Source organism: Psittacula echo, assembly GCF_963264785.1.
Source record: "Psittacula echo genome assembly, chromosome: 6".
Lineage (NCBI taxonomy): Eukaryota > Metazoa > Chordata > Aves > Psittaciformes > Psittacidae > Psittacula > Psittacula echo.
Genome location: NC_137743.1, coordinates 46,341,676 through 46,356,167, shown reverse-complemented (window position 1 = coordinate 46,356,167; position 14,492 = coordinate 46,341,676). Strand labels below are relative to the sequence as shown.

The following is a 14,492-nucleotide window of genomic DNA, read 5'->3' as shown; positions in this document are numbered from 1 at the left end:
CAGCACCTTTAATAGAGTGATTTTCTAAGTGCTGGCTCAGTAGCTCCTGACCCATGTAGGTTTGGGGTCCTCCAAATCACACACACAGCAGAAATCTTGCCCTATTCAGGTTGCCCACTAAGGTCTGGTTATAGTACGGAACAGAAGTAGGTCCTTCTTTCTCTAAAGCTCAGAGAGCTGCACTCTCAACTTACCTCTAAATGAAGATTTACTAATTAGAGAAAGATATTTATATCTTCCACTCCTGGTAACAAACTGAGAAGTGCTAAAAAACATGCCTTGGATGAACCTACCAGTTACAAACTAATTTTTTCCGCCTTAAATACCAGTAAGAAGGTAGAGCTGGTGGCCACCCTGGTACAAACTGCCAGACCTCAGGTCATCTAAGCAGGACATGCCTCCAAACACAGATGAGGAACCAAGACTCATCACATGTAGGCTGAGCAGGAGGTGGCCGACTTAATTAATATCTCCTCTTCTCACTTCCCTCCTTCCCATTACCCTTTCAAGTCTGATTTACAATTGCGGGCCAAGCCTAGCTGGAAGTGACATATCAACATAATGAAAATCAAGGCAGGTTTGAAAAACAGAGAGGCTGTCAGCATAACCATTGCTTGAGCTTGGAGGAGACAGACAGGCTGTGGCTGAATACACTGCACTGGCACCCCAGTGTGACCTCCTGGACCACTCTGCATAAGCTCAGTCCCTGGAAATAGAGGGGCAAACAATCACCATCTTACACAGGGTGACAGCCGCTAGCTGTCTCCTTCCACTCATGCACCTCTTCACACTTCGCTTAATTATTTGGAAATGTATTGCATTAGGACACAGAGCTGGCTTGCACAGCTCTTTGTCGAGACCCTTTGCATGCACATGCGAGCACATGTGTGCATAAAACCACCTTGTGAGCTGCTCACACCGGAAAAGGGAGCAGGGCCTGACATTTGGAAAGCAAGGTAGAGCAGCAGAAACACAGCAGGAGTCAGAAAAGGGGCAGTGGGGAGGAAAGAAAATTGCACAAGTGCATTTGCGAAGCTCATTTCCCGCACATTTGCTCAGTTCTGCTGCTCAGAAGGGAAGGGGCCTGGTGGCAACATTGCAGTGGTGGAGGTGATCTCCATAGATGCCCAGTGGCTCAGTATATGCTGCCCCGGGTCAAGCCTTCCCGCACAACATCAGCTGCCTAAACCCACGCCCAGCCAGGTTTGGTTTGCATCCTCATTTAGGAAGGGAAACAAAAAAAAAAACAAACAAAAAAAACAACAAAGAAGGAAAATGCTTTTTAAATCTCCTGTAAAGCAAATCCTGAAACTTAAAAACTTTGTTGTTTTCTTTTTTTCTTGAAACAAAGCTGCCTTGAACCCTATATTCAATTTTCTTGCTCTTTTCATTATTCACACTGACAAAAATAAATCAACCACATTTTAAGTTTCAACAGCAATTAATGGTTGAAATTAAGTAATGGCTGCCTAATACTGATTGAAATGTCCTCCTAGATCAAATTTCTTCCATTTGTAATGAAAATAGTTTGAAACTAATACAAACAGTTCAGTTCACCCATAAATATTAAAAAATCTGCAGGAGAGACTGATTTTGTCTATTACTTTATCACAAAGTATGACCAGCAGTAGAAAGCTTATTATACATGACTGTCACTGACACATTACAAACTAATAAAACACAAAATGCAATTCTGAGGAAGAAATTGGAATGAATCTATTGCAAGAGCTCTTTTTATTGTTCCTTTGCAACACTATTTCTGCTCAGCTTTGCAGTCAAAATGGCAACATTTTTCCTAAGTATTTCCATCTTAATTAAAAATGGCATTTTTATTGAAAGAAATGGTTTGACAGGCCTCTTCCGACAGCTCTAGTTTCCCCTTTCCTAGATGCACTGAGCGAGGATGCTAGTATGTGCCCACCTCAAAGGTCTGCTGCTGAGCCCAATTCTTTCAGCAAAGAGCCTGTATCCTAAAATGGCAGCGGCTGGGGCACCATCCCCCAGCACAGTGCATTTCAGTATGACCTTAATCATACCTTAATTTAGGTGGCATGATTGAAAAAGGAGCCCAAACCAACAAACTGCATGATTATATGGGTAAAAAAAAAAGAATAACTTTCAGTGAAAGCTCTTTTGCTGCCTTGCACTGAGCAGTTGCTACCCGCACACTGCCTTCGCAGCCTGCACACGTTAATAAACACTTCTACAGCTAGGCATGCTCCTGCTGCTGACTTAAAAGATGATGTACAGAGAGGGAGGTAAACAAAACAGGGATTCAAAGGGAGGGGATGAGGCTTTTGCTGGCTGGCACAAGATAATAAGTTGTATCCCAGGCTTCTGGGAGAATATTGTAACCAGAGGAAAGAAAGATAAAACAAAACTAATTGCTAGCAGGTCACATTCATTAGCTCCTCTGCCCGTTTCTGGCAGCAGAGAGCCCTTCCTCCTGCCAGGACAAGGAAGAGACCTTGAAGCCATCTGCTGCTCAGATGTGTAAATGTAATTATACCGAAAGGGCTGCGCTCAAACAGCCGGTGCTGGTGCTTCCAGTCCCCTGGAAAAGAGCAGCCTTTCAGCCCAAACCTAAATTGCTACTGCAGCAAGAGATGCTGTGAGACCAAAATTCACTGCTTCTGCTACAGAGGAAGCATGTCCTGTCAGAGCCACTCTGTCACTTGCTGCCAGCAGGGTCAAGGGGATCCCAAGGAGCCATCACTTGACACTGGCCATCCTGAACTCAGACATCATCCTGGATGGGTCTGGCCCTCAAGGATGGGTCTGGGCCAGATACCTACAATAAATAAAGAGCTTTGAAAAAATCGGTAGGGGACAGGCAGACATGGGGCCTCAGCACCCAATTGAAATCTCCTACAAAGCACCCAGGAGCATGCCTGTGTCCTGGGGCTGCTCAGAAGCTCAGCAAGTGAGAGGTTTTCTCTTGTCCCCATTTCTTCCAAGAGAAATGATTACTGATTTGTCTAAGGTACCTTTCCCCTCTTTGTCTGTGTGTTCTTTGCTTAGAGAATGCTTCTGTATACTTTCTCTTCGTCTGCCCCAAGAATATTTCTTTGGCTCCAGAAGTCTTATTTTCCCAGCACGATGGCTCCTCAAGAGAGGCACCGAATTGCTTGATGGCCCATACTAGCTCTCTTTTCAGCTCTAAATCTGCTGTTTTCTCCCCTTTCTGTTTTCCCCTGTCCCCCATGTCTACCCCAGCATTACGTTGGTCAGAACAGCACGACTACTTCTAATTTTCAGGCTGTCCCCCCTCCTTCCTGCAGTATTCTTCCAGAAAGATCCAAAGTTTTGCCTGGTGGAAATGACTGTTATCTCCAGGACACTTTACACATTACTTCCACACCATTTGGAGTTTTCCGCCCCAGTAGTTTCTGTTGCATCTCTCATTTCACTCCTCAGGCACGTGCTTTAAAGGACCAGGGTCTCCTATTCACCTATGAAGCCATACAAGGGATGGGACTGCCAGAGGTGGAGACTTTCTTTCTCCCTAGGACATCAGGGCATCACTCAAGTTCCTCTGATGCTCTCCACCTGGTGTCACTGTATGCACATCAGCAATAATAGCAAAAACTTGCTCACAGATGACCTTAAGAGGGAAGGATGTTTCCAGGTCTGAGCACTAAGTTACACAACTTCTTCCGTGCAAGGAAAGACCTCCACAAGCCTTTCAGCCCTCTTCAAACACCCATACCCAAGCCACACAACTCAAATCCTCCATGTCTTATCAAACAGATGCAGCATGACTCATTACTAAGCACCTCACCCGCTGGAAAGCTAAAGTCATGAGGACATCTCTGATCTCACCTGTACAAACCCTTCAGCCCGAGCACTGTGTTTTTCTCAGTGCACTGTAGCCTGTTTCGTTTAAGCGCCTTTCTTTAGTGCTGGCGGAAAAGAGCAGGGAGAAGATGGCAGCTGTCACCTGATGTGTTTCCAAGCTCTTGCCCAAAGGAAATGCCAGCATCCGAAAGCCAGAACAAATGCCCAAGACAGCACCCATACTTCCCAGCACTTAAACAGCCTGTTTATGTTTTGCTTGCATGTGGAAAGTGGGGACCTTTATGAATATTTACAAACTCGCCCCAGAGCTAAATGTACCCAGCATGCCAGCACACATGGCATCGCCCCCATCAGAGTAAACTCAGCCTGATGACTTGTGCATTATTCACATCCCTCAGTCCCTATCCACTTGCTACTTTCTCAGCTCCTTTTTGCTCTTCCATGCCAGGGCTAGCCAGGAGACAGGCACAGCCTCTTGATTACTGATGAAAAAGGGTGCCCAATGGCACTGCTGGCAAAATCTTGACTTGGCAATTTTCTCTATGTAAAGATATGTTTTAACATTCAATCTTTCCGAGCAATATAGAAATAGTCCCATCTTGGCAGATCATGCAGGCAGGGGTTGAGAGAGGAGGGGAGAAGACATGATTTCTTTGAGGGATATTATATTCTACCTAGTGATTAGAGAGCAGATGAAACCCTCTGAAAAGGATTATCACATCCGGATAAGAGATGGCTTTTTAAGAGATGGACAGAATGCCTGCACTTAAAACTATTGAAGGGAAGGCACAACATCTCTCTGCTTCCATGAGTTTGCTGGACAAATCTGGAAAGTAATTAAAGGTTGCTAAAAAACAGTAATTAAAAAAATATGTAAAGGCAAAGTATCAAAACAATCTCATGTTGACCAGCTCTCTGAAGCCAGAGAGACAGTATGGAGATCTAACCTGTTATTCTGTCAGCCAACTATTCCATCAGGGCTGATGAAGGCTGGCTATGAAACCCAGCAACAACACACACATTTAAAAATGAGGATGCTTAGGAAGTCTGATAAATGTTTCGTGTGATGAAGATTATTGCCACATGCCTGTGCAATAGAGACCTTCTAGCTCCAGTGAGCACCAGTCGAAGCCTCACCTCCCACTTCTTCAGCAGGCACAGAGGTGAGATCACCCTCAGTCCCCAGCACCAGCCATGCCAATGGAATGCCAGGGTGGAGGGAGACAGAGCTGCTTACCTACCCAGAAGAGAGAACTGGCTTGCTTCTGACCGATAGTGTTTAATGAACACAGCTTGAATAATTCACTAATTTGTTGCCTTTCTAGGAAGCCTTTTTTTGAAAAAGCACACCAAACCACCATAAATAAATAAAGTTGCATCTGAAGTGCTGCAGAGGAGTTCAATATGCTTGCAAATTCTGTTTGCACAAAAGTGGTGGAAGGAGGGGAAGGCTGGATAAGTTATTCATTGTAAATTATTTGTTCAGTTCTAAAATCCACACAGAAGCATAAGCTCAGGGAGAGAAGAAAAACAGTGAGTGGGGAGAAAGAGAGAAAGGGGGGGGGGGGGGGGGGGGAGGAAGGGAAGGAAGGCATAAAGAAAAGAAATGAGAAAGGAAAGCAGCCAGCAATGATTATAGGCCGTTTTGCAACGTGGCAGGAACATCTTTCTTATCAGCTCTGTTATCATCATCTTCAATGTAAAGGTTCTTTATTTAAAGGAAGGGGGGGAAAAACCCCAAAAGGTGTCTGGAAGCATGCAAGGGAATGGCTAATGCAGCTGAAGCAGGAACTCACTCTCATTGCAGCTGCTTCATATGCGTAGCATCAGGCCTCAGAGCCATCGCAATAGAATTATATGAGCCCCCGAAGACTCCCGGGCAGGATGGCATGGAAACTGATGTAATTACAGACATTATTACCATTAAAACAAAATAATAATTTTAATTACAGCTAGGGCTTTTAGGGTTTTCTCTGATCCTCCCTGCCCCTGGTCACCATCTAGCATGGTCTAGTTCCAGGCTGTTTAATGGAACAGGGCAGTGACGGTTCCCTCCTTTCTCTCTCCCTCCCTGCCAAACACTTTTCTGCACAATTAAAAAAAGTCATAAAATTCACCATTTCAACTACACCGCCGTATTAAGGATGGAAACTGTGACCAACAGCTTGCAAAGGCTCAATCCCAGAGGCTGCTCCCCAAGCAGAAGAGACTGCTGTCAATTTTAAGTGCCCGGCTGCCCCCCAATTAAAATAAATTGGTAAATCAGGGTTGCGTTCAGGAGATGCAACACCTGCAAGCTGGACTACAGGTGCCTAGCTAATGTTTAGAGCTGCACAGAGACTTTTCTTTTTATTTTTAAACTCCTTTCCCACAGCCCTGCCTCTTACTAGCATTTGCTTGAACTCAAGATGAGGTGAGCAAATTCCAAAGGCAGATGGTTGTGGTTACATGTGCAGTGGGTGCCTTCCAAAATCAGAACCCCGTTATAATTACTATCTCCTGTCAAGTTACAGATAGTTCTGTGTGGTGCAACTGTCATCTCGTGAATGTTCAGGGTGCTAAACAGCAGTCTATGGCCCAGAGCCTGCCGAGGAAAGCTTTTTGCTAGAAGATGTAATCCAATAATACATACGACTTTATAAATCATTGTGTTAAATGTAACAGAAGGAATGAGGTGGGGGAGGCAACAAAGAAGATAAAACCCCACTGGAAACCTCCTGAGGGGACATTCAGTGAAGAAACCAACAATTAAGTGACCTTTCTGCCAGCATATGAAAACTGATGATGCTTCAGGCCCAGGAGAAGGCTATGGACAGCTCAAACTTGATCAGCAAGCTCATGATATTGGGGAGTCATGGGGGAAAACAGCTCTTCACAAGAAGGTACTAGACTTGACTACCACACCACATAACAGCCTCAATGTTTGAGGAACCTTCTCTGCAGGACCCAAGATGTGCTCCTGTAAACAGTGTAGCACCTGGAAGTAGCAGATGCAGAAGAGAGGCTTGCAGAGCCATGCCTTTTAACCATAAGCTTAAAGGTTTTTCACTTCAAAGGTGAAACAGAGGGCTGTGTGCCCCAGAAGCTCTCATGCCTGGAAGCTAGGACTGGAAAGCCTGGGGAAAACAGTCCACCCTCATCCCAACACCAGACTAGATGCCACAAAACCAGTGAGGTGCTTGGCTCCACTTCATTTGCTTGCTACACATAAAAGCTCTGAACCATGACAATCCAACAAGACTGAGTTTCCTACAGATCCAGTGAAATGGAAAAATAGATTAGATAAAGCAGATCAGACTTGTCAGAAACTGAGGCATCGCCAGAACAGCCTGTCATGGGCTCAGCAATGGTCTCCCGATTTGAAAGCCAAACCCTGAAACTCCCAGAAACATGGTAGCCTGGGGGCTGGGAGAGGATGAAGAGGGTTAAAAAAAGAGTGTGTGCAAGAGGTGAAGTGCAAGGGATGCATCCAAGAAGAGAACAAACTCTGAAGGTCAGAGTAGCAAGCATATGAGCAGCTAACTAATGTACTACAGCAGCACCACAGGGCAGGGACACAAACACACACGTACTAGCAAACTGGAAAACCATAAAAGTCTAGTATAGCAAATCAAACAGCAGTCAGCATGACAGCCATTAGCCTGAAATGAATACACGAGAACTTAATGAGCTCTGTCAAGGCCAGCTTGGTGAATTAAGTTGCCAATTCTAGCAGGATTCCCCTTTTCTTTACGGACTTGAAAGCATCCGCACTGCCTCGTTGCCTTTTGACAAGCAAATCATGGGGTACCCTTGCCCAGACGGGATGGACAATTAAGCTGGAGCAATATCCCTCTCCGGACACATGGGCCCTTGGTCAGCTATTCCAGGCAGGTGCTGGGGATGTGATTAAGACATGACAAGCACAAAGGAACAGTGGCACCAGCCCAACACACGAACGACCCCAGTCTGGGTATTTGGAGCTGCTGTGATGCAGAGGAGTCCACAGTTAAACTGGGCATCCTCTACCCATGCTAGAGAGGAATTGCAGTCTCCATGCCCAAATAAATTCCCATTCTCATATCAAGCAGACTGCGTAAAACGCCAGGACGGGTATTTAGAGGCAGTATTGTTTTTAAAGGTCAGTTTACTTCATGTTTCATTTATTTATGCACACTCTTCTTTTGACTTTCCCAGTGCCACACAATAGCAGTGAGGTTTAAATAGCCTTTCTGTTGCTGGTCCATTAGCTAGGACAACTGCAAATCGATACATCCATTTATCTCAAAATTAAAAAGAGAGAAACTCTCATTAGCTGCCAATTCTGCACAGAGCCAGCCTATGCAAAGCCACACTAGCACTTCTGCTAGACTCTTCCCTGTCCCCAAGCTCCAGCCCCTGTTTATTCATTAGCCATAGGCTCTTTGGCTTGGGCTGGTTAGTCTTTGAGGCAGATTTTGCTACCCACACTCTAGGTGCTCACCCTGGCCTGAGCTATCCGGATGTTGATCTAGGGACACTGTCATCACCTACCCATGAACGGTTCCCTAGCCTCAGCTGCACCCCAGGTGTCCCCTTGCTCCAAGAGCCTCAGCTTCTGAAGGCACATCTCCATGCTGTGTCTCCTTCAAGCTTTGAGTATTTGTGGAGGAGCAACAGGGAAAACATGTGGCCCAACAAAGCTCTCAAAGCAAGTGGGCATCTCTTTCTCGAGGGCAACCCAGCACATGCATAAGTTCATTGCTTACTACTGTGGGCACTTGGAGGGTCCTCTTTAGATAGTGGGACCCCCATGCTCTGCTGTCACAGTGCCTGACAAGGAAAGGCTCTCTCCTCAGCAGAGGAACAGAAGTGCCTTCAGGATACCAGCTGAGCAATGCATTCGTGGCTCATTACCCTCTGATTGGTGCCCTTGGTTAAAGATCACAGATAGAAACAGGAAGCTGGCACATGGTGTCTTATAATTAAGATGAAGCCAACCTCCAGAAAAGCACAGCTCTAAAGGCCAATTGGCAAAACAGAAGCACTGGGGAAAGCACTGTGCTTGCTAAACCCTACTTTCTATCTCTTCATGTGGAGAAGGAAGCCCTCTGTACTGGGTGCAATAAATAACAAAACCATAGCTAAATCTGGGGGCAGGGAAGAGAAGACCCTTCTCTTTCAGTCCCACTGACATTCCTTTTGCTTTGCGGACCTCTGCAGACAGACCATCACCGGAAGAAGCAGCAGCAAGGCAAGACAGCCACCCATCAGCTTCCAGAGTTCCAAGCAGAAAGGCAAAAGCAAGTAGCAGCTCGTGGAGGTTTTGGCAAGTCATTTCTGCACTGCTCATGCTTTAAAGAGAAGAAATGACTCTGACCCAGTGTCATTCTCAAAGGGAGGTTTCAGATGACTTGGTGCAAAGATGAGACTACAACTCCGGCTCATACATCACAAGCAACTTAATGAAGAAACCTCATCCTCACAGCAGAGGGAAAGGGAAAGATCAAAGCCCAGCACAGCAGGGCACCAGCAGCCAGCATATTAAATAAACCATTGTAACACAATCATTTGTACCTCTCAATTACCGTGGACTGCTTGATTTCACACACACAGAACATTTGACCTCATGCACACAAGAGGCAAAACAGGCTCTGTTCTGGCACCAGGGTGCAAGAGGGAGAGGTTCCCTCCACTGGATGACATGAAGTCCCCTACTAATTCCCTATTTCGAATATAATACCCTGACCTTGTTGTCCTAGCAAGAGCAAGCACCTTTTGCTCAACATCTTTAAAGCCTAAATTCCCATCAGGTCTGTAAGTTCCTGGCGTATTTCTGCCAAGCTGAGCTCTAAGTTCAGAAGCTCTCCCTGACGGTATGACTAGTATCACCTTGTTTGCAAGTACCAGCATGGAGAGAGAGAGCGGCAGAAGCCTGGGGAAACTGTTCTTGGAAATGTTCAACATTTGGCTGGATAAAGCTGTGAGCAACCTGATCTAACATGATAATTCTCTCTGCTCTAATGAGAGCTTGGGCCACTAAAGCAGGGAAAGGTGGTCCTTTCCTGCCTATTCCTAGGACATGATGGGACAATGATGGTCCCATGTTAAAGGAAACCACCAACAAAGGCAGAAGCCTTTGGGCAGGACTCTGCAGAAATCAGCTGTTTGGAAAAATATTAATCCCTGCCTCAGGTCGGCTCCGTGACAAGAGCTGCAGAGAGATTCTCCCCAGCTCAGAAGAAAAAAGAAACAGAATCCCATTTACAGCTATTTTCAAAGTTGGCATTTGTCACGGGAAAGACATCATCAAAGCTGCAAAGACCCTGAGTCCCAGAGGTCCTCTTCCATCTGCCTTCCCAACACCCCAAATATGGTCACTTTGCTTCTGCCCATTTTCAGACAACAATAACTTCCTGTTCCCAACCTCAGTGAGGATCCAGGGCAGGAGGACAGCCCTGTGGCCTTCACACAGCCAGCTCTGTGGTGGCAAAGGCAGCAAGCATGGCCATTGCAGGAAGAGCCATAAGCCAAGCTGTGTGGAGAGGCTGCAGCAATCCCTACCTCCGGGATGCGGACACTGTAGGGCTGGTTGTGGAACCGTGGGGCGTTGTCATTCACATCTCCCACTTGGATGTTGACTGTCCCTTTGATCACCTGTGGTCACAAGGATAAACAACAGAGAGCGGTTGTCAGCTTTACGCATGGATTTAAAACCTAAAGCAAGCCTGTGGTTGTTTTCTGATGTGGGCTTTTGGTAAGCGATGGCCAGGGGTGACCCTGCTCCCCCTACCCTCAGGGTGATGCAGAAAGTCCCCTGGAGACCCACGTGCTCATGCTCCCTGCTCCTCTCCACCCATGCCAGAGACCATGAAATGAGAAATCACACTTACCCCTTGGCTGTCACTGACAGAAAATTCAACCGTGAATTCTGACTTAGTCTGAAAGGGAAAGAGAAGAAAAACATATAATTAAAGATACTGTAGTGTTTATCTGCAGATGGCAGGCTTGTGACTTTTAGCCAATATTATTACATGCAAAATGCTTTCAGGACCTTCAAGAAGAGAATGGGCGCTTGAGTGCAATTACCTACATTGAGTATAAATTGCTGAGAAATATTAATTCCAGTGGGGCTCCAGCGTATTTCACAGGCACAGATATCCACTCTTCTCTGGGTCAGGAGGATGTGGGGACTATGGAACTGATCCCCTGACTGGCAACTGAGCACTTTAAACAGACAACTAGGCTGAAGTAGATGAGAGGAGCCCACTGTTTAACCTTCTGTAGCATGCCAGCAAGCCCTTGCTCTCTTTGAACACCTGCCCGGTTCCTGATGCCAGAGGCTGCCTGCTTGTATCAGCAAGAGGGAGTAAAGTGCAAGGCTGAGAAAAGCAGTTTTCCACCCACAGTGCCATCTACAACTGCAAGATACAGGGACAATGTAAAAAGAGAAGAAAATCCAAAGAAAAAGCTGTGTAATTAGCCTTTGTTCAAGATGACAATACAACAGTCTCACTGAGGACATCTAAATGTAGCTGCTGCTTTCCCAACTTACCTGCCATGCAGTAGTTCTTCATATATCACATAGCTGGGAACAGTGGGATAAACCCAGGGTCTGTATTAAGAACTGCCTGAAATCCCTTAAGCCCATTCAAAAAAATGCCTGTGCAGTCCTCTCTGCCCCTTATTGCATAAACTAAATAAACAGCTTGCTTTTAAACTGTAATATATTAAAGTCATTGGTTCTAGGGTGAGGGATAAGTGGGGAAGAGGGGGTTACTTTGATGTCAGGGCAGGGGAATATTGCTAGTGGAGGCAGACTTTCTCTTCCTGACCTTTCTTTTCCACCAGCAATTGTTTCACTCATGTTTTGCCAAGGAATCACTGTGGGATGAGCAGCAGGACTTAGACCACCATACCTATCTGGTACCTGGGCACCATCGGGTGTTTCAGTTCCCTCAGTTCCAGCAATCTCTTCCTCCTCCAGCATCCCTTCCCATTCCCAGTGCCCCTGCCTGAGCTGCTAGATTACAGCAAGTTCATGTTTCCAAAGCATCATGCAGGAAAGTCTAGAAAGCAAGCTTGAAATGGCTCTTTGTGCTGCAGACTTGGTTGATTTATTCCTAATAAGATCAGCTCAGGGACAAGCAGCAGCCACTGGTGCCCAGAGCAGGAGCTCTGCTTGCACCAAGGCAGCAGTTCATCTTGGAGAAGGGACTGGGGGACAGCTCACCAGGGCATGGATCCTCCTGCCCCCACACCTGCCTATCCCAGGCCTCCTTTCCAAACAGCTGGGGAGCTGAACCTAAGAATGCCTTTCCTAGCTCTTGCCTTGGAGCAGTGCTTGCAGGCAGAAAGAAGAGCTGAAATACTGATGGAGAAGAGAGCCTCTTCTTGTGACATCCCACTCTGCTGCATCAAAATCTTTCAGCCCTGTTTCCCCCTCTTCATTGGTGCTGCCATGAGAGACAAAGGAGTAGGAAGAAAGGAAAAATAAGAGAAAGGAAACAACCAGTTGAGTACTGAAATGCTAAAAGCTCAATAAAATAAATCAGAGAAAGCTGCCACATGCTAATTTCCATCTCCACCCTTCATGTTAGCCCATACACCTTCTAGACTCAGGGTCTGTCTTTTCTTTAAAAAAAAAAAAAAAACAACTCACACACTGTTTTCCTTCTAATCTTTGTGGGAGTAAAAAATATTTTAAAATTTGTTTTGCCTCCATACATTCTCTCCTTCCTCTTTTTCTGTTTTCCCTTTTCTTGCATCATTTACCTTACTCTGGCTCCCTCTCCCATTTCAAGTCTCTCTTCTCCATTGTACCAGAATTGATCTCTTGCTTTTACTTTCCCACCGATTTTTTTGTATGGCTTTCTCTCCCCTGACTTTCTGATCCCACACATCCAGGCCAGCATCCTCTGCTCCCAGCATGCTATCCACCTCCATCCCTTGCCTCCTATGCCATTCTGCTTCCTCCACCTTCCCAATATCCATACCAAGCTATGTATGAGTCTGTCTTCACCCTTTTCCATGTAATGCTGACTTTGAGCCCCTGGGATCAGTTGATGGGTGCAAGATCCTCTTCTGGTTCAGCCTGGCCATGCATGCAAGCTCTGCTCAGCTCCTCCCCTTCCCATCCTACACCAGAAGACACCTAAAATCTATTGATCTTCCTCCTTGGCTTAAGGCTGCTATCATAAGTGTTGGGAAACAGTAGGTATTTGAATAAGGAAGGATTTATGACTCATGCCAGCAGCTGTTGGCACAGGGAGGCGGAGGGGAGAGGGATGAAGAAAACCGCTTCATTTTTCCAGAGTCTCACTCTTAACTCTGTGAAATTTGGTTTGCCCTCCCCCTGCCTGAGCTGCATCCACCATCCTGCTCCTCCAGATCCCCAACATCTGGCTGGCTCCAACCAGGACCACCAGTGCCTGAGGTGTGTTAATGAGTTTTATCTTCACAACACTGCCCCTGGCCAAGGAAGTACTAAACAGAGGCAAGAGAAGCACAGGGGAAATGAAGCACATTGCCCAAGTCATGTAGTATTTTCCCAGTCTTACCAAGATCTTGTCCAAAAGCCTGTGCCATCCATTTCTCCGTCCTCCAGGAACGGAGCAAGGGCCAGGGCTTTTGAAAACAGGCACCTGGATGAGATATCATCTTTGCACACCAAAACTATGCTTGAAAATAGGGATGTGAAACAGATTCAAGGCAAGAATTTTGCCAAATTTAGCATCCAGCAGCCTGAATCCACAGGATGATGAAAAGTCATGATGAGATTGAATAAGCAGGGATACGTCATATCTCTTCACACACTGTTCTAAGTAGTAAAGGATTTAATCAGAACAAACATTTAAAAGGGGAACCTGTAGATTTCCTTGAATGAATAAGCATCCTGACTCTTTGGTAAATCATGTTCATTTATAATTTTCTTTACTTCCAGACTCACAGATACTATTCTGGGATCCAGGAAAACCAACAGGCCAGATCGAAATAAGAGCACCCTGTTTATTCCCTGTGTCCTAGCTCAGTGGAGCCAGTGAGAAGGTGGCTAACACAAGGAATAGACCCTGACGTGAACACACCTGGATTCCACGTAGGAGTAACACCCAGGCATCATTTCAGCTGCCACGGACAGTGGAGAGCCACCATTTATCTGAGCAGAAATGTTTCCTCCCTGCCTTTCCTTAGCTGGGGATCCTCTCAGCAGCAAGCAGCATTACCTCTCTGTCCAAGGGCTGCCGGAGCCAGACAACACCAGTCATGCTTTCCACAGCGAAGAACCGGCTGGCCTCCTCACCAACCACGCCGAAGACCAGCGGATCGTTGTCCAGGTCCCGAGCCAGCAACTGAGTCACTGAGGAACCTGGGAGAGACCAAAGGGAAAGAAATCATAAGCAAAACAGGACAGAGAGGAAGAAATCCTGAAAACATTCAGTGTGCCAGAGAACACAGGTCTTCTGCTTTCCTCCCTTAAGTCATCCACAAACCATTTTACAATGCCTTAAGCAGCAAGGGGAGTCAAGCTTTGCATGGTCTAGATAAACCATAAGCATAGATAGACCAAACCACAGTTCCTCTCCTCCCTCCCCCTTATCAAAAGAGAAAGTCACATTAGCTCAGCAGAAGCATAGCTATCTTGGGTGCTGGAGATAGTGGAGGAATCAATGCCTCTTCTGGATAAGCGCCCACCAGCCTCCCTCAGTCTCCCCTGCCAAGGGATGCCACCAGCAGAT

The 14,492-nt window shown here is 46.2% G+C and overlaps 1 protein-coding gene across 2 annotated transcripts in view; it reads right to left on the bottom strand.

Moving 5' to 3' along the window:
- The window catches only part of CDH23 (cadherin related 23), a gene marked incomplete at both ends in the record, with an annotated part of 200,662 nt that overhangs the window by 149,903 nt on the left and 36,267 nt on the right, over positions 1 to 14,492 (bottom strand). The window contains 3 exons of one of the 2 annotated variants that reach the window (XM_080621792.1): positions 10,321 to 10,413; positions 10,650 to 10,697; positions 13,980 to 14,122. In XM_080621792.1, coding sequence (XP_080477918.1) covers positions 10,321 to 10,413; positions 10,650 to 10,697; positions 13,980 to 14,122 — 284 coding nt within the window. Of the gene's footprint in view, positions 1 to 10,320; positions 10,414 to 10,649; positions 10,698 to 13,979; positions 14,123 to 14,492 lie in introns of those variants that run through there. The other variant, XM_080621793.1, reaches the window with a different exon arrangement.